This window comes from Papaver somniferum, chromosome 1 (assembly GCF_003573695.1).
Source record: "Papaver somniferum cultivar HN1 chromosome 1, ASM357369v1, whole genome shotgun sequence".
NCBI classification, from domain to species: Eukaryota; Viridiplantae; Streptophyta; class Magnoliopsida; order Ranunculales; family Papaveraceae; genus Papaver; species Papaver somniferum.
Window position 1 is genome coordinate 243,008,691 of NC_039358.1, and position 18,937 is coordinate 243,027,627.

The 18,937-nt window shown below is 38.5% G+C and overlaps 2 protein-coding genes across 2 annotated transcripts; both read right to left on the reverse strand.

Annotated features, from left to right (window-relative positions):
• Nucleotides 1–8,839: 8,839 nt before the first annotated feature.
• Nucleotides 8,840–9,460, reverse strand: LOC113275094. The gene has a single exon (XM_026524534.1). It carries the CDS (start codon nucleotides 9,458–9,460, stop codon nucleotides 8,840–8,842), a length of 621 nt encoding a protein of 206 aa, XP_026380319.1.
• A 25-nt stretch (nucleotides 9,461–9,485) lies between these two features.
• Nucleotides 9,486–18,376, reverse strand: LOC113275104 (putative uncharacterized protein DDB_G0271606). The gene is made up of 3 exons (XM_026524544.1): nucleotides 17,960–18,376; nucleotides 12,020–12,382; nucleotides 9,486–9,914 (listed from the first exon to the last, which is right to left on the reverse strand). The coding sequence occupies exons 1-3, from the start codon at nucleotides 18,374–18,376 to the stop codon at nucleotides 9,486–9,488; spliced, it is 1,209 nt and encodes a 402-aa protein (XP_026380329.1).
• Between the last annotated feature and the right edge of the window lie 561 nt (nucleotides 18,377–18,937).

Sequence of the window (18,937 nt, forward strand, 5' to 3'; positions counted from 1 at the left end):
AATTCTAACTTGCTATCCAAACAATCTTTCTCTCCTAAAATCTTGTCTAAGCTCTCCAAAAGATTTCTCCCTTCATACGAGGTCGCTTAACTCCTTTTATAGGAGTTTATTTAGTGGATGATAGCTAATAAAGCCTTTATTTTCGGATTTGGCGTGCATCATTAACGCACGCTTACATTGACTCTTCTCGCACGTTCTCTTAATACCGCACAGCTCTTCACACTTTACTCGTGATTAAGCTGACGTCATCTGATGCGTCATTTCAGATATGTTGTATGCGGTTATCTTCGCTCAGTCTTGATGGTCATTACTTCGCATATCGAATAGGGATGCAATATTTACTCCTACATTTTACCTCTTCTCATACCGTTATTTTTAGAGAAACAGCGATATGAGAAACCCTGATCTATTCTTTTTCACCCGTTCACCTTTTCGTATTCTTTTCTGCCGACATATTCTCCTGATTTAGGCATGACAACTTACACGCGTCTTCTCAACCATTCATTATCTGACATGTCTTTCGTAGCCGCCTCTTCTTATCCGTTCACTTTCAATCATCGCATTAATGGGGTAATTATCTTGGGAATCAGGAGTAAATCTTTTATTTACTCTCGATCGTCTTCTCCTTTTCTCTTTTTACTCTCTCTCCTTATTCTTATTTTCTTCTACTATGGTTCCTCTGATTTGATCAAATCTTCAGGTTGATTATCATTCTCTCCTGTTTCATCATTCTCATCCTTCTTTCCTCGCGTTTTATTTCTTATTTCTCGTAAATTGATCATCCAGATCATCCTCTGTGATTATTTTTCCATCATCATCCTGATCAGCCTCTGTGATTATTTTTCCATCATTCCTCATTCCCATACTAAAAATGCCTCCAGCCGGTTGGAAGAACGAAAAAGAGTTTAAAAGATTGAAAAGAGAATTTGGTGAAAGAGGTTTCTCACTATCTGTCCCTCTTGGATCAAAACCTTGGTCTACGCTCGGGCCTGAATGGTTTTTTCTTGAAGAATGGAATGACCAGAAGATCATCATTTCAGTAGGACAACTTCTCGTTGTTCTTCCTATTCCCCTTTATAATCCTCGGATTCCCTTGTTTTATGAAATTTTATCACATGCGAAGTTCTCGCGACGTATCTTTCAATTGAGTGGTGACTGCATTAGAATAGCCATGGAATATGCTCGTCGCGCGGCAGGATTAAAATCTCTTTATCCAGTAGATATGCGAAAACCAGAACATGCGCACAAGCAAATCAATCCTGCTGATTATACTCTTGAAAAAAAATTCAAGAACTATGATGTTGTTATTATGAAGAATGGGTCATCTAAGTGGGGCGTTAGCTTGTCAAGAAAAGATGGTCTCTCGGAAGATGAAAGAATCATGCGAGATGTTGACTTACATGACACTACGAATAACACCGCTCGTATGTCAAATGATACGCGATGGTTGGATTTCCCCATCATTTTAGTGGGCCCCTACATAACTGGAAGAAGTGAAGATGGCTCAACTCTTCCCCTTCCTGCGGGATTTCCTTCTTATGATCCTTGGGTATTCAGATGGCCCGAAGAAGCTAAAGTGGTATGTTACCTTCATCTCTTTCTCTTCCTTTTTTTTTAATTATTTTCTCTTTCATTTCTCTTATTACTTCCCTTGGTTTCAGATTTCCCAACAGGCAAAGAAGGCTAGAAACTTGCCTCATATGTCACCTTCACACAATAATGAAGTAAGAAATACTCTTTGTATAATTTTAACAATATTGTTGTCGCACGATAATGAAGTAAGAAATACTCTTTGTTTAATTTTAACAATATTTTTGCCTATGTTTCTTATCTCTCGTTATTCGCGTAGGTGGAAGATGTGGGTACTAAAGGCAAGGGTAAGGGTAAGCTCAGATATAAGAAAACCGCTTCTAAATCCTCTCCCAAGAGTCTATCCAAGAAGCGAAAGGAATTTTATCCCTCTTCTTAAAGTTCGCACTCCAGTGATGATGACATTCTTCTCACTGAAGACCCCTCAATCACATCTTCCATGGGGCAGTTATCTAGTATCTTCTCTGACTCCATGTCAGCAGATGGTGATGCGGAATTAACTCGTACTTGTGGAACGATTTCGAAGATACGCGATGCCGTTTCTCTAGATCATGAGTCCCTTCGCGGAGTTGCCTCAGCGTTAAGTCCAAGTTTTCAATTTTCACTTGGCTCTTTGGTAATCTCTATACTTTCGCTCTCTTATCTTTAATGATGATGCTTCGATGTCTTTAATGCTTATATTTTGAATATGATTAATATTCCCTTCTTTTCTTCGCAGATGGCTCGTATGTCTTATGTTGTTTCTTCAGACTATCGAAGAAGACTTCAGAAGTTTAATGCAGAGAATAATAAACTCAAGACCCAAGTTTTCACTTATGAGGATGATATTTCTAGGCTTCGCAAGAAAAATAATCAACTAGATGGTGCGTTAATTTTGTATTTCTTCCGCCTTCTTGTTTGCTTGTTTTTCGCTCCCTTTTAATTGCATATTCTTGCAGAAATTTACAATCTATCTGACGAAGTAGCTTCTCTATTTCGGTCCCTTCATCCTCCTGTCGATGATGATTCTCTCCTTGAGCATCTTAATATTTCCCTAAATAATATTTCTGATGACAAATTAAGAAACTTTTCTTTGAAGGAACTCAAGATGAAATATCAACTTCTCAATCGTGATCATAGGAGTGCATTATCTACCGTAAATAGCTTTAGACGCAAATTTTGTGAATCCAAAGAAAGGATTAAGTTTTTAGAAGCAAGAATTAGCTCTCTTATCAATGAGAAGGATCAGGTTGCTCTCAAGGGTGCTAAAGCTTTAAAAGAGTTTCAAGAAACTATCCTCCACAAATTGAACGAGATCTAGCTTTGAGCGAAAAGAACACACTTATTAATCATGGGAACTTGATTCGTTCTCGTCTTCTTATAGAAAATGATATTGAATTTGATTGGGCTGCTAGGGTATTAGATAATGCTACAAAACATTTAGCTTTGAATGTTAGCCTTGAATATGATCATGCCGTTAGGGATGTTATTTCTAAAAAAGAAGGTTGTTTATAATTCTTTTGTACTTGTTATTTTTTGAAAAATACCTTTATGCGGCATTAACCTTCTGATTTTCTTTCGCAAAGGATGACAAGAAATATCTTGAGAAAATTGAGAATCTAGAGGCGAACTTATCCGCTCGTTACTCTAAATATCGCAGACTCAAGAAAAAGATGACTGTCACTGTTTCCAATAATAGTAAGGATGTTATTCGTATTCGTGATGCGGAAATTAAGAAAATTTGTGTTGATAATAGCATTCCTCTATCAAACTATAATCTTGCTGAAGTTTCTCCTAACGAAGAAGAATCTGATATCTCTGATAGCGAATGAGAATATGAAGAATATGAGGAGATTGAAGAAGAAGTTGGTAATTCTGAAGCTGATGATGACAATGAAGATGATATGGGCGGAAATTAGTTATTCTTCTCGCTTATAAATCCCTTTTCAACCTTTTGTATATCAGATACTTCATAGTCTTTGAAATTTCTTCTTCAATGTAAATTCTTCAAATATTTGAGGTTTCTTTAATGTAAATTCTCCTTGGTATATACCTGCATCTATAAAAGGAAAAATATTGCTCTTTACAACAATTGGAGTCAATCTAATGATAATAACATATATTTGATTGTATAACATGTGCATGAGTCTATCATATGGGGGCGAGTAACACTCTTCTATATGATTGCATTCCCATACTTGCCTCTGTTAGTCGTCACAAGATGATTGAGTTATGCAAATATTATGTAGTAAATGGGAATTAATAGATGGGAATTGATAAATGTGATGCTATCATTCATGCGTGTATCTAACTTGTGTAATATTTCTTTATGCCATGATATATGGTGTATTTATTCACATATGCCGATTATATAACTAAATCATAATAATATGATATCCAAATTGCTTCCTTACCTTACCTTACCTTACGAAGATTTCTTTGTTTTCTGCGTCAGTTATGTTTTTTTTTGTTGCTTTGATTCTATGCATCTATTTATTTCTTATTGTGAGAAATATCCTTTGTCTTTTCATGGTGCGATTATATTCACAAGTTATATGCTGTCTCAATATTTCCTGCAAAACATTGTTAACTTCTATTTTATTTTTCTCATGAGGTCTTATTTAGCCTTCCTAATTAAAGGTCTTATTTTTCCTGGTATATGACTTTGTTTCTGTGCGACGAGATCGCAGGAAGTCCTCGAATTTTCATGTAATGACCCATTGATCTCGCCTTATCATCTTCTTGTATTATTGCCTCTGTAGGTTTTATTGTTGCACAAATACGACAAGTCTTAATACTCCCATGAGTAAAAATCCTCATGATATTTGTGTCTTTTGACACAATTCAGCTCCCTAATGGAGGGTGTCGTGATTATATCCCCCCTGACTGCCCCTTCAAGAAAACTTACCCCTACCGGGTTGGGGTGGGATTGATGTGATTGTAGATAGTGATAAAAGTGGTTCGTTTCTCGGACTTGTTGAGATTCGATTTTAGACTTAATATAATATGTACAAGGAAAGCTGTCATAGTATCGAGAGGTACTGAGATTCAAGATTCCACCAAATTCCATTCATGTGACTCAATTAATAACTCCAATCAATTATAGCTCAAATATTAAAAATATGGACTCTTATTCTTTGCCAAAAATAGATTTTTAAAACTTTAGATGTAAATCACAAGCATGGTGTATCAAAAGCTCTTACGTCTAAGCATACACCATCAAACGAAATCACAACTAATTAGTGAAAATCATGAATCAATTAAAATAAGTGCAAAAAGTCATAAAGAATTATTAAAATTACCACATGCGTGAAATAGGGTTTCCTCCGTCATCCCAGTGTTGGGGTTTAGCTCCTTATATTAATCATGATCTCAAAATACATGTATAAAGCTCAAAAGTTGATTAAAAGGGAGTAAAACAATTGAACAGAAAAATCGCAACAGAAATAACTATTGCAAAGGCGTTTTTCACTGTTACAAGAAGAACGATATATATGAAGTGTTGTTGAGACTGCAGCTGCGACCCCCACAACTTTGTCGTAAACACTGTTGAAGAACGACTGTCTTCAGACGTCCGTTCTTCGTGTTCTTCAGCAGCAGCAGAAACAGAGTTTGATCGAACTATGATTTCTTCTTCTCTGGCCCTCCTCAGGTTACCAAACTCTCGACCCCTTCTCCGACCTATCCCAACTCCTTATATACTCAACAGTTCCCCAAATCACTCGAGTTAATCTCCGTTTTCTTCACCCACAATCCACGGGATATTTTTCTTCTTTTCCACGTAAAATAACTCTCTGGGATAACTTCTTACCTTGCTGTCCGTCCGTTTGTTGCTGTAGATATCTCTCTCATTGATATAGTAAATCTGCAAAGAGATATTTTCCTTCATGTTGGTCACGTATCTTCCATAATTAAGATAGAATATTTCCGAATATGTCTTCCCTGTATTGATTAAACCTCTCTTAAGTAAATATAGGAGATGATCCTAGACGTCCATATACTCTCTTAATAGTTCACGTATCTTCCCAAGTTATCAGCAGACCCTAAAATGTTTCCACCTCCTCTGTTTTATCGAAAAACAATCAATACCCTTCCCTTTTCGATTCTGATGTATATACCCCTCCTGTTTTGTCGTAACAGGTTGTTACTACTCCAAATCAACGAAGAAACCCGACATAAACTTGCCCTAGTCTCGCCTGAAATTCCCATGAAAGTCCATGGGCCTGTTTTGCATCATCTCGATGATCCAGCCAATTCTGATCGATGAGAAGACATATACCATCCCTGTTTATCCCAAACAGGCCCGTTCAAAGTAATTCTGGTGATTGAATCTCCCTGGAACACGTTTAATAATCGAACCCTAATTCTGTACGTGAAGAACAATTTTCCCGCCAAAAACCATAAAACTTGATTCATCTCTTGCCGATTATCCAACCAATTCTGGGCGAAACTAAGACCATTACCAGCCCTGTTTAGTCTTTAGGAATAAACCCATTTGATTTCAGCCATTGAATCTCCCTAGAACAGCTTCAATTCTTCAACCCTAATTTGGTGCCTATTTTCCCTCCAAAATTCAAAATTCAAATGAAGAAGATGACCTTCCCCTTATCCTTTTGAGGGGTCCGAATAGCAAGTGTCCTCCGGGGTGCCCCGCGCAACTTTTCGAGCCGATTTTTCCAAAAATGTTTATTGGCCAAAAATACCTACACACACATAAAACACCATAATAAGTACAAAAATGAGCACTATCAGTATATAGAATCGAGACAAATTAGACACAAAAATGTGTCTATCAGGGATCTTCCCGTCCAGTGATGCAACAATCAATTGTTTTCGCGACCTCGTATCCCTCCGCCGATATGGCTTATGGTTACAAGACCGCACCCCATGTGGGGTTTATTCGGACCGAGTGCATCATAGTCAAGACTCGTGAAGAGCGGCCAGGTACGCTCTAGACGCCCCATGCACTGTCGACTCGTGGGGTTTTTGTACTCCTTAGGAGAGACCTTGTCACCTTAATATTTCGATATAGGTTCCTCTCCTGGATGGGCTTTTACTTCACCCCAAATCTCCATGACTCGGGTTTCAGGGTCGATGTAGCCTTCCCCCAAGTCATGCTACCAGGTTTTCCCCAATTATGACGTGCATTTGGTAGATCTTATCATTGCCTCTTGCTATATGCGAACAAGGGTGCACGCCACAATTGGATGCCTAGCTTCCCTAGTTGGAGTCTTTACTCCTGTTGCCTTCTATTAAGGTCTTATTGTAAGGTATTACTTTTGCCTTTTTCTAATATGAAATGATTGATTTTGATAAAGAAGAAGAACTTTCTAATTTTCATTCATACTTTTGATTTGTACAAATCTGATGCCTTCTAGTTTCATTTATTCTTCTACAGAATAACTACCGCTTAAAGAATTTTTTATCTGAGATAACTTGTTTATTTCTTTCGCCTTCTATGCTTTATTGAGTTCGCGTATGTTTTCCAATATTTGTGCTCGCAAACGTTCTGTTTCTTCTGATGTGCTATGACTGTCGCATGGAGTATATTTCCTCAGATACATTTGGTTCCAAAGTTCATTAGATGGTTGTTCTTCTTTTTCATCTTCCATCTCATACATTCTATTTCCAACGACCTTCTTGATATGATATGGCCCATCCCATATGTTCTCCATGCTTCCTTTACCATTTTTCTGATAGTGCGTTTTCTGTCTTAACACCAATTCTCCTTCTTGGAATTCGTTCTCGCTAAGGAATTTGTTGTATTTTTTTCTCTTGTGCGACTGTTGTCGCTTTTAAAGAATCTCTTTGTACTCGATTCTCCTTGTGTACAACATATACCATTAATCTTTCACCTCGCTGGCTTTCTTGTATCTGCTTTTTCCAATTTGTTCGCTTGCTTGAGCGTTCTTCACACTTATCAACATCAATCTCCTGAAAAGTTTTACCTTCATTCAGATCTCCTCTTATTATTCCAACACCCTGAGGTAGAGGGAATTTGATGCATTGGTGGAAAATTGAGACCACTCCTAGAATACCATGTAACCAGGGTCTTCCTATCAGAGCATTATAGGGTGATTCTACGTCAATGACGCAAAATACTATTGCTATTGATATGCTCTTCAAATGAATTCACATCGTTACTTCTCCCTTTGGTTTGTTGCATGTTCCGTTAAAACCATAGATTTTATAAGTTGAGGGAATAAGTTCGTCATCTTTGCCTCCCATAGTCTTGTATGTGTGATAAAACAGAATATCAACCGAACTGCCAGGATCTATCAGTATCCTATTTATTGCCCATGTATTCGCGTCATCCTCTTCATCTTCATCAGCTTTGGCTTTTGGATTGATTCCTAACTTTACCACTAATGGGCTCTCGTGCGGTTCTCCTCCTCCTGGTACTTCTTCTGCGCTAAATGAAATAGGTTGCTTCTGTCAATCCTTCAATGGTGATATCTTCGCAAGGTTGAGTATCTCTCTCCCATCACTATCTCTTGCATAAACTCGACTCAGGACATTATCGTGAAAATCTTATATGCTTTTAAATGAGTGTATTATCGAATTACAATATAAAATTTTCGCCTTTGCTCCCACCTTTATCAAATATATATTCCTTCATGTCTCTGTACTTTGTGCATGTCCTTCTGGTGAAGGTAGTGGTAGATTCTTTGGATGCTGTACTTGGAAATGGCTGAGTTTTCCCTGATCAATCGTTTTTAGTATGATTTTCTTCACATTTCTACAATTGTTTGTTGTGTGACCATGGAAACGGTGATATGCACAGAATTCTCCACTTCTCATCCCTGGTGGTGGTTCATTTCCCACATTTGGTGGCTCAGTAATGTCTTCCATTAAGATTATAGCTTCCCAAATTTTGTCTTCGCAGTATTCAGATGCGGCATCTTTATCTGCTCCCAAACCACTTTGCTACCTCCTGGTCCTTGGTTGTAATATTGCTTTTTCCCTCCATAACCTTCTGGTTGGTTATCAATCCTTTGAATCTTATTATTTCCTCCATGATTGGTGAACTACTTTTCTTGGTATTCTCTTTCAAACTCTTCTTGGTCCCTACTACCCATGGATACTAACTTTTGTCCTTCTTTCATTACCTTCTTTCCGTGACTTCCTTGGGAAATACTTGCAACAATATTTGTTTTCATTGGGAGTAAGCTAGCATTCCGCTCATTTGCGTTTTCTATCGCCACTGGGTAAGACTCCATTTCTTCAAGAGTTATGTATTCTTCTTGAAACTCACGTAACTCCACCATAGTTATTGTTTTTCTTCAAGAGTTATGTATTCTTCTTGAAACTCACGTAACTCCGCCATAGTTATTGTATCTTTTGTTCTGAAGATCTGTGTATACAATAAATATGTAGGGAAAAGTGCATTGATGAAGGCTAATATAAGATTTCTCTCATCTACTCGTCCTGTCATCTCAGTACACATGCTTCTCCAACGCTTGGTTAAACTTCGCAAGGTCTCATTGATTCTTCTACGTAAGCCGAACACTTTTTCAATACCTGGTCTGAGCATGTTATTGCTGATGTACTGTCCTAAGAAGATGTTTTGTAAGTGATGAAATGATTGAATGGTTCCTACTGGAAATCCTTCAAACCATTGCAAGGCTTCTCCTGTCAGACTTGCAGGGAAATATTTACATAACACTGCATCATTTTCTTCCCAATTTAATAAAGACCGGCTATATGCCCTTATATGGTGTACTGCACATGTGCTTCCATTAAAGATGTTAGTGAATACAGGCAGGTTGCATTTAGGTGGTATTACTGCTAGTTGTATCTGTCTTGCAAACGGTGTTCTTCCCGCTTCCCCTATTGCTTCATCCAGTTGTCGCCTACCACTATCTCTTCGCCCCTTCATCATTTCTCTCATCTCTGCTAGTTCTCTGCGTATGTCTCTATTCATGATTTGGTCTGCATCTTGCTGCATTGGTCTTTTCAACCTTGTCTGTCTTACTCTGTATCATCCCTGTTTTGACGCACAACCTCTTGTATCTCTCTCTCTTCAACCTCCTCTCTCCTTCTTTTGCGTCTTTCTCTTCGTCTCTTGCATATATCTGCGCGACATTATGCCTTTCAGCTTCCTCTTCGCGGTCGTATTGATTTCTCAGCATTTCTCTACCTTGGAATATAATTCTTCCTTGTTCTTCATTTTCTTCACTATCATAATCATGATGTGTGTGATGATGTTCGTTTGCCTGTTCAGATCTATTGCCTCTTTGACCTTCTTGAATGCGATAATGTTCGCGTTGATGTATGTATTTGTCATCAGCTGGTTGTTGCTCTATGCGTTCTTTATCGCGTTGATCTTGTAAATTGTCATCTATCTGAAAGTTTTCAGCGATGTTGTCTAGAGGTTGTTCTCGTCTGGCATCTCTTCGCCTAGATTGGCTACGTCTTGACGAGCTCCTGATTGTCCTTGACCTTGAGCTTGCACGTGTGGTATGATGAGTGCTAAAAAGTGCATATTTCTATATATTTTTGTTGGCATTTAACTCATCTTTTGTGCATTAATTCTACATTTTATCCCATATTCTGTATTTTCATTGTTTTCAAGAATAAATATTTTTCTTAATTAATTTTGTATTTTTAGGTAATAAATAAAGTTTGGATGAATTGCGGAACGAAAAGAGCAGAAAAGTAGTGAAAAGCCGGGAGGAGTTACGCAAGGAAGACGCGAAGAATGTTGTGCACAAGACCAAAAGGCTAGAAGTGGGCTTGAAGAGGAAGAATTGTTCTTAAAGAAGATATGGGCTTGGCATACCCAAGGCCCAAAACCCTCACCCAAATCCATTTCCTATATCCATACCCGTTTCCCTTTCTAGCCGTCAGATTGGATCATCTCAGCATCCTATGGTCGCAGCATCGCCAGTACATCAAAGTCTGAAGCTCCTGTCTAACACTACATCACCTAACTCCATCTTGAGCCGTCAGTTTCGTTGTATCAGGCATCCGACGGTCGATACCATCCTCTTCACTTGTAGCCGTTAGATCAATCTATCATTTCCGCATCCCACGGCTCAACTTTGCGAACCATCGAGACTTGATGCATCCTCTCAACACCCAAACACCTAACACCTATACCCTTCAGCCAAACGCACCTTACCCAAATTCTCATCTTCCTCCTTCGAGCAGTCGAGCTCTGCTCCTGCTAACTCCATCCTCTCCGTCTCCTCAACCACCACCACTCCCCTCCACGAGCCGTCAAATCCCCAAACACTAGAACCCATCACTACCATCATCACCACCTCTTTCTAGCCCCCTATTTGATTGATATTTCTTCTCACTTTTCTCTGAAACCCTAGAAGAAAAATCAATCGATTAGGCGAGTCTAGAGTAGCAATTGACACATGGGAATGGAGCAGGAGAGTCAGAGGAAGAATGGGTCGACGCATGGGGGAGAGATTGTTCCATCAAATTAGGTAAAGTCGAACCCTAATTTCAACTGCCAATTTGGGGGAAAATTGTAAACCCTAAAATTTGGGTATAAATAGGATGTATGTTGTGTTGTAGAGGGTATGCCCGGATTAGCCGGTGCACCAAGCAGTAGTTCATGTTTGATTTTATCTTCATGATGATCTAATTTCATAGTTAGGGTTTAGATGAAACCATTAATCTATTGCTAAGTTTCATTTAAGTTCTGATATTGGTCTTGTTGTGCTATAATGTTGTGGATAAATTATCTTGAGCACTTTACATTTTGATCTCACAGTGCATGTCATGTATGCATTGTAGTTAGAACAGCACTGTGTGATTGTGCTGCAGCTCATGCCTTAGTGATCATTGCCAATTCTCTGACTAATTGTGCTTTAGCTAGACAGTTAGTGCCTAGGATTGATATTTTAGCTGTGATAAGGATATCCCTTAGGATTGTTTACTCACCTAAGTAATTGATCTGTGGTTAGTTGTTTTGTGAGAAGGGCAGCTAATACTAGGATTAGATAGTTATCTTAGTGATACTAAACCTTCCTCCTGAAACCACCCTTTGATGAGCAGCAGGCATAGAACCTCCACTGCCATCTAGTTAGTCAGCTGAGCCTAGAAGCTCACTGATATCTATACAAGGGACAAGAACATCATTGAGATTGAATTGACTTAGTATAGGTTAAGCGGTGGATTCGACTTCCCCAGCACCTTATCTATCTGCTTGTAGGTTACTCTTTGCTTTCGCTTTTGTTATTTCAGTCACTATCATCATCTAGCAATATCGACAAAACAAAACCCTTGTTGTTTCTCTCTATTCAAATTAGCTTAGGAAACCTTCAATCACACACACCGGTCTCTGTGGATCGACCTGTTCTTGCACAAGCTACAACAAAAACTGTGCAATTGCAGTTAACTGTAGGCTTCTCTTCTTGCTCTTATTTTACACTCTTAAAAGCCTACCAAGTTTTTGGCGCCGCTGCCGGGGACTCGGTAGCGGCGAAATTGCTTTTTCTTTCTTTGCTTTTGCTCTTGCTTGTTGATTCTTCTCTTCTGAAACCAACAGGTGCACTGCCTTGCTGCTTGCTGAAACTCCTGTTGGGCTGTTACTGTTAGGCATTGTTGCTGCACTGAACTGGTGTTGTTTCTCTTGCTTGCAGGTGCTGTTGGAGCTGGTGCTAGGAGAAGCTGCCTGACCCTGGTGCAGCTGCTGTTGCTGAAGCTGTTTCCCCTGCTGTTGTTGCAGCTGCCCTTGCTGGAGCTGCTGGGCTGCTGTTGCTGAAGTTGTTCCTGTTGCTCTGCTGCTGAACTGAACTGCTGCTAGTGCTGCTTCTGTTGCTGGAGCTGTGCTGTGTTTTTGTTGTTGCTGTTGCTGTTGCTGTGTTGTGGTGCTGCTCCTGCTGGTGCCAGGCCAAATCTGCTACAACCCCTGCTTCCTTGTGGTTAAATTGAGCCATCAAAGCCCAACTGTGCTGATTCCAAGCACCTGAAAAAGAACAAAGCCCAACTGGGCTTTGTAACTGAAATACCCAACTGGGCCTCAGAAAAGCCAAAGCTTAGGATGATCCAAAGCCCAACTGGGCTTTTGCAACCTAACTGAGCAGCTGGGCTGTGCTTAAGCAAGTAAGCCTAAACTCATTAAGAGAACCCAACCTGTGGGCTTCCATTTTTAATTGTGGGCTTGTAATATTAAAGCCAATTTTTGGGCTTTTTATTTTCTGTTGGGTTTGTATTTAATTTTTGTGGGCTTGTTTGTTTAATTTGTGGGCTTGTATTTAATTTTTGTGAGCTTGTTTAATTTGGACTTGTATTTTGTATTCTGGGTTTTTAAACCCAGCTGAGCTTGTAACCGATCACGCTAGGTTAACTCGTTAGTGGGCCGAGTACCCAAATTCTAGGCCGAGATTTTGGACTCAGTTTCACCAAACGTTTTCAAACCAGCTGAGCCAAAGCAAACACAAAACCAACAGTGGGCTTGCTCCCATTCAAAAACCAAATTTTATTTTCTTTAAAAAAAAAAAAAAAAAAAAAAAAAAAAAAAAAATTACTTTTCTCCCATTCAAAAACCAAATTTTACTTGCTCCCATTTTAACAACCAAATTTTTTTTTCTTCTTTATCCCATTAAAACCAAACTTGCTCCCAAATTTTAAAAAACCAAAAAAATGTCTCCCATTCAAAAAACAACAAGGAATTAATGTTTTTTCCCATAAAAACCAAAGTTTTCCAAATGTTTCCCTAAAAACCAAATTTTTCCAAAAATCCAAACCCATTAAAAACCAAATTTTGGGCTTTGTAACATAGTTACTTAGCTTTTGAGCCAATCATGTCTGGATTTTGGTCTGCTCCTGGGGATGGAAATAAAACTCTTAGAGAACTTGCTTATGGGCATGTGCCACGTTATGAACCTCCCATAAACCATGATGTCAATAGTCATAGGAATTATTATGGACATTTTCAAAGTCCCGAGCCTCAATACATGAACCCTAATGACTATTCACACATGCATCATTCGCCACAACGTGAAAATGAACATTTTGCTAATACCTCACTCACAAAATCATCTCTTGTGGATCAATTAGAAGCTCGAATCGCAGCTTTAGAAATGCAATCACATGAGGAATCTGTCACATCTAATTTTCTTAGGCAACCTGAAATCTATGCATGTCCCGCATGTGGTAGTTTAGACCAACCTGTTGAGAATTGTCATATTTTGCATAATTTTAGGAAATCTAGAGAAAATCCAAAATGCCCATAAATTGTGAGAATGGTAGTCATTGGGACCATAATCAATCCTTTGAGGGTTGCGATCAATCTTTTATAAACCCTAATGACCATGCACACATGTACCAATCACCACAATTTGAACATGAAGAATTTTGTACTCCCATGAATTTAGACTCCACCACAGAAGCTTTCAGACTCAGTGAGCAAAACTTCGACAGATCTACATCACGAATTCAGGCATATTTAGATCAGATTTTGCTTCACCTACAAAAGGAGGAAATTCATGAGGAAATGTATGTTGTCCCTAATGAAGTGTCTAGTCCCATTCATGTAAATAATGTTGAATACGAACCTAATTTAGAGGAACATGAATCGACTAATGACACCACCACTTTTAATAAGGACCAATATGCATGCTACCATGATGATGATTATGATGATGTGTTAGAAGAACATGAAAATATTGTGGAACCTGTTGGTTCAATAACATATGGCTTCTCGCCCTCGACCTTCATGAATGTTGTTTTTTCTAATACTCATTGTAATTCATATGATTTTGATATTGACATGGGATTCGTACAATTATTCTGTGAAGATGAGCATGACATAGGAATAGTTGAATCTTCTGTAGACACTAATGTTATTATGCATGAAAATATAAGTGATGTGTCTGATTCTCTACCTAGGTCACATTGTGATATTTCTCCTGATTTGCCGATGCATGAGAATGAATTTGTTAATGATGTTGATGACTCTGATTGTGATCTTGCCAATTTGTTTGATGATTGTGAGCATGTTGTGACACGTGTAGAAGACTTAGGAGATGTTGATGTGATTAATAATGATGTGCCTATCGTCCTACATAAGTCACAATCTGATGGCCTTCCACCCAACCTAGATTTGGTTTGTACCCATATTGTCAAACCGACTTTTCTGAGAGTCCCTAATCTAGGTTTGGAACTGTGTGCTTCCCAAGTCCTCTTGGACTATTTTGCTTCTAAGTATAATACATTTGAGGAACCACAGTTGGAATTAGCATGTTTGCCCGTCCCTAGCACAGTTCATTTCGAGCTAGACCTTGTGCATGATGAACCCCCGAAACTGCGCGATTTTGTTTCAAAAATTTTATCCGTTGAAAAATCCAGGTTTGGGGGTAGCTCATTTTGTTTCACAGTTTCACTTGCGTTTCTATCATATTATTATTGTGTGAAGCTGTTGAAATGTCTACACTTCGTCTTTTGGGTTGATCCTCAACTCTTTAGATTGTTAGTGTATGGTGAATTTTTTGTATATAATCCAGTAGATAATTACCTTTTGTTTTTTGTATATAATCCAGTACATAAAATTTCTTAAAAAACCTTTTTTGTTCTTGCCTTGAATAACGGAGTTCTAATATTGCTTTCGCCGAAATCGGGTATTCTCTTTCCTTTTTCTCTACTCAACATGACCCTCTTCATATGTTGTATTATAATTTTGTTCATATTTTGAAACATTGAGGACAATGTTTAGTTTAGGTTTGGGGGTAAAAGTAGATACTTTGATAATATGCCATAATTGAAAACAGAACTCCCGCTTTTTGAAAAAAAAAAAAAAAAAAAAAAAAAAAAAAACGATGTATATATTCAGAAAAAAAAAATATCAGAAAAATACAAAAAAATCAAGTATTTATCAATTCCATCATCTCTTGTTCCAAAAATAAAAAGAGAGTAGTCAATGTAAATCAGAGTCATGTAAATAGTCATTTTGTTGTCTCATTGTAATAAGCAAGGAGGGTGTATGCCATTGATGTACAACACGAGTAATTGTGAAATACCTCCAACTCATTCACAATTCTCGTAAAGTCCGGACAGCTAGCTAGATTTCGACCTTGGTTCTTAGCCTGAGAAACTATCTCTTGGTGATTAGTAGTCATAACTTCAGATCTTTCTTTACACATGTGTAGATACACTTTACACTCTTATCACATGTCTTTATTTGTTATCAGTGCTAGGATTGTGCCTTTGATAGCTAGATTGACATCTCCATTTTGCTGTGAGCTTAAACTGACTTGCACATGTCACATTTGATGGAATCTGAGCTTATATTTTGACCTAGAACTTTGTAGGTACGTTCTAAGCAAACCTTCACGAGACTTCAACTCGTCCACTAGGGACACTTAGTGGTTTAAAAGGCTTAGTGCATACGCTAAATGCATTCGAGAGACCAACGACAGTGGTATAGGTAGGATTTCCTTATTTTTGTTTTACTTGAGGACAAGTAAAATTCAGGTTTGGGGGTATTTGATGAGTGCTAAAAAGTGCATATTTCTATATATTTTTGTTGGCATTTAACTCATCTTTTGTGCATTAATTCTACATTTTATCCCATATTCTGTATTTTCATTGTTTTCAAGAATAAATATTTTTCTTAATTAATTTTGCATTTTTAGGTAATAAATAAAGTTTGGATGAATTGCGGAACGAAAAGAGCAGAAAAGTAGTGAAAAGCCGGGAGGAGTTACGCAAGGAAGCCGCGAAGAATATTGTGCACAAGACCAAAAGGCTAGAAGTGGGCTTGAAGAGGAATAATTTTTCTTAAAGAAGATATGGGCTTGGCATACCCAAGGCCCAAAACCCTCACCCAAATCCATTTCCTATATCCATACCCGTTTCCCTTTCTAGCCGTCAGATTGGATCATCTCAGCATCCAATGGTCGCAGCATCGCCAGTACATCAAAGTCTGAAGCTCCTGTCTAACACTACAGCACCTAACTCCATCTTGAGCCGTCAGTTTCGTTGTATCAGGCATCCGACGGTCGATACCATCCTCTTCACTTGTAGCCGTTAGATCAATCTATCATTTCCGCATCCCACGGCTCAACTTTGCGAATCATCGAGACTTGATGCATCCGCTCAACACCCAAACACCTAACACCTATACCCTTCAGCCAAACGCACCTTACCCAAATTCTCATCTTCCTCCTTCGAGCAGTCGAGCTCTGCTCCTGCCAACTCCATCCTCTCCGTCGCCTCAACCACCACCACTCCCCTCCACGAGCCGTCAAATCCCCAAACACTAGAACCCATCACTACCATCATCACCACCTCTTTCTAGCCCCCTATTTGATTGATATTTCTTCTCACTTTTCTCTGAAACCCTAGAAGAAAAATCAATCGATTAGGCGAGTCTAGAGTAGCAATTGACACATGGGAATGGAGCAGGAGAGTCAGAGGAAGAATGGGTCGACGCATGGGGGAGAGATTGTGCCATCAAATTAGGTAAAGTCGAACCCTAATTTCAACTGCCAATTTGGGGGAAAATTGTAAACCCTAAAATTTGGGTATAAATAGGATGTATGTTGTGTTGTAGAGGGTATACCCGGATTAGCCGGTGCACCAAGCAGTAGTTCATGTTTGATTTTATCTTCATGATGATGTTCTAATTTCATAGTTAGGGTTTAGATGAAACCATTAATCTATTGCTAAGTTTCATTTAAGTTCTGATATTGGTCTTGTTGTGCTATAATGTTGTGGATAAATTATCTTGAGCACTTTACATTTTGCTCTCACAGTGCATGTCATGTATGCATTGTAGTTAGAACACCACTGTGTGATTGTGTTGCAGCTCATGCCTTAGTGATCATTGCCAATTCTCTGACTAATTGTGCTTTAGCTAGACAGTTAGTGCCTAGGATTGATATTTTAGATGTGATAAGGATATCCCTTAGGATTGTTTACTCACCTAAGTAATTGATCTGTGGTTAGTTGTTTTGTGAGAAGGGCAGCTAATACTAGGATTAGATAGTTATCTTAGTGATACTAAACCTTCCTCCTGAAACCACCCTTTGATGAGCAGCAGGCATAGAACCTCCACTGACATCTAGTTAGTCAGTTGAGCCTAGAAGCTCACTGATATCTATACAAGGGACAAGAACATCATTGAGATTGAATTGACTTAGTATAGGTTAAGCGGTGGATTCGACTTCCCCAGCACCTTATCTATCTGCTTGTAGGTTACTCTTTGCTTTCGCTTTTGTTATTTCAGTCACTATCATCATCTAGCAATATCGACAAAACAAAACCCTTGTTGTTTCTCTCTATTCAAATTAGCTTAGGAAACCTTCAATCACACACACCGGTCTCTGTGGATCGACCTGTTCTTGCACAAGCTACAACAACAACTGTGCACTTGCAGTTAACTGTAGGCTTCTCTTCTTGCTCTTATTTTACACTCTTAAAAGCCTACCATGGTACTTCTTGATCTCCGCTCTTGTAATCTTATATTCTCCTCTCTCAACTCATGATTCTGACGCATCAAATTCGCATGTTCTTCATCTTCCCTCCTTCTTTCTGCAATCAACCTCTGTCGGAGTTCCTCGGTTGTCATGTTTTCTTCATTCCCTTCTATTGATCCCGGAACTCTGGTTCTTTCGTCTTCCTCTTCTGTTGAATCTGTATTTGCGGTATGAACACTCACTCTATCGTAGTCTATGGTATTGTTCTCCATTGGTTCTTGTTGGATCTGAGTTTGAACTTGATTTCCTTTATTGTTTATTTCTCCCATCCTTGAGGATTCAACGATTTCACTTCTTCTTCTTTCAGCGATCCTTTTTCTCCTCCTGACTGTTATTGTTTTTTCCGCTGCATTTGTTTGTCTCACCATCTTGTTAGTTTATAACAATTGTTTCACCTTTTGAAGATAAAAATTACTCTTCAAAGAACTAAAAACTGGACCGATGAAGATTATTTTTCTGAGATTAAAACTTTTTGTGGAACCTCTTTAGATCTAAATTTCTAAAACTCTCAAAGATTTCTAAAGAAAAACTGATAAAGTATGAAGAATCCAAAACTTATTTCTACAGAAATTCACCAACATGGTATATCATTCCGAGCCGATTTCTAGCGCCAATATGTAGTTGTGATAAATCTCACAACCACACCCTAGATGAAATGTATAGAACAATCTAAGTAATCTCCATAAGAATCACAAGAACATTCATTAAAATCTTTAAATTGAATACAAAAGATAAAGAATTCTAACTTGCTCTCCAAACAATCTTTCTCTCTCCTAAAATCCTGTCTAAGCTCTCCAAAAAATATCTCCCTTCATACAAGGTCGCTTAACTCCTTATATAGGAGTTTACATAGTGGATGACAGCTAATAAAGCCTTTATTTTCGGATTTGGCGTGCGTCATTAACACACGCTTACATTGACTCTTCTCG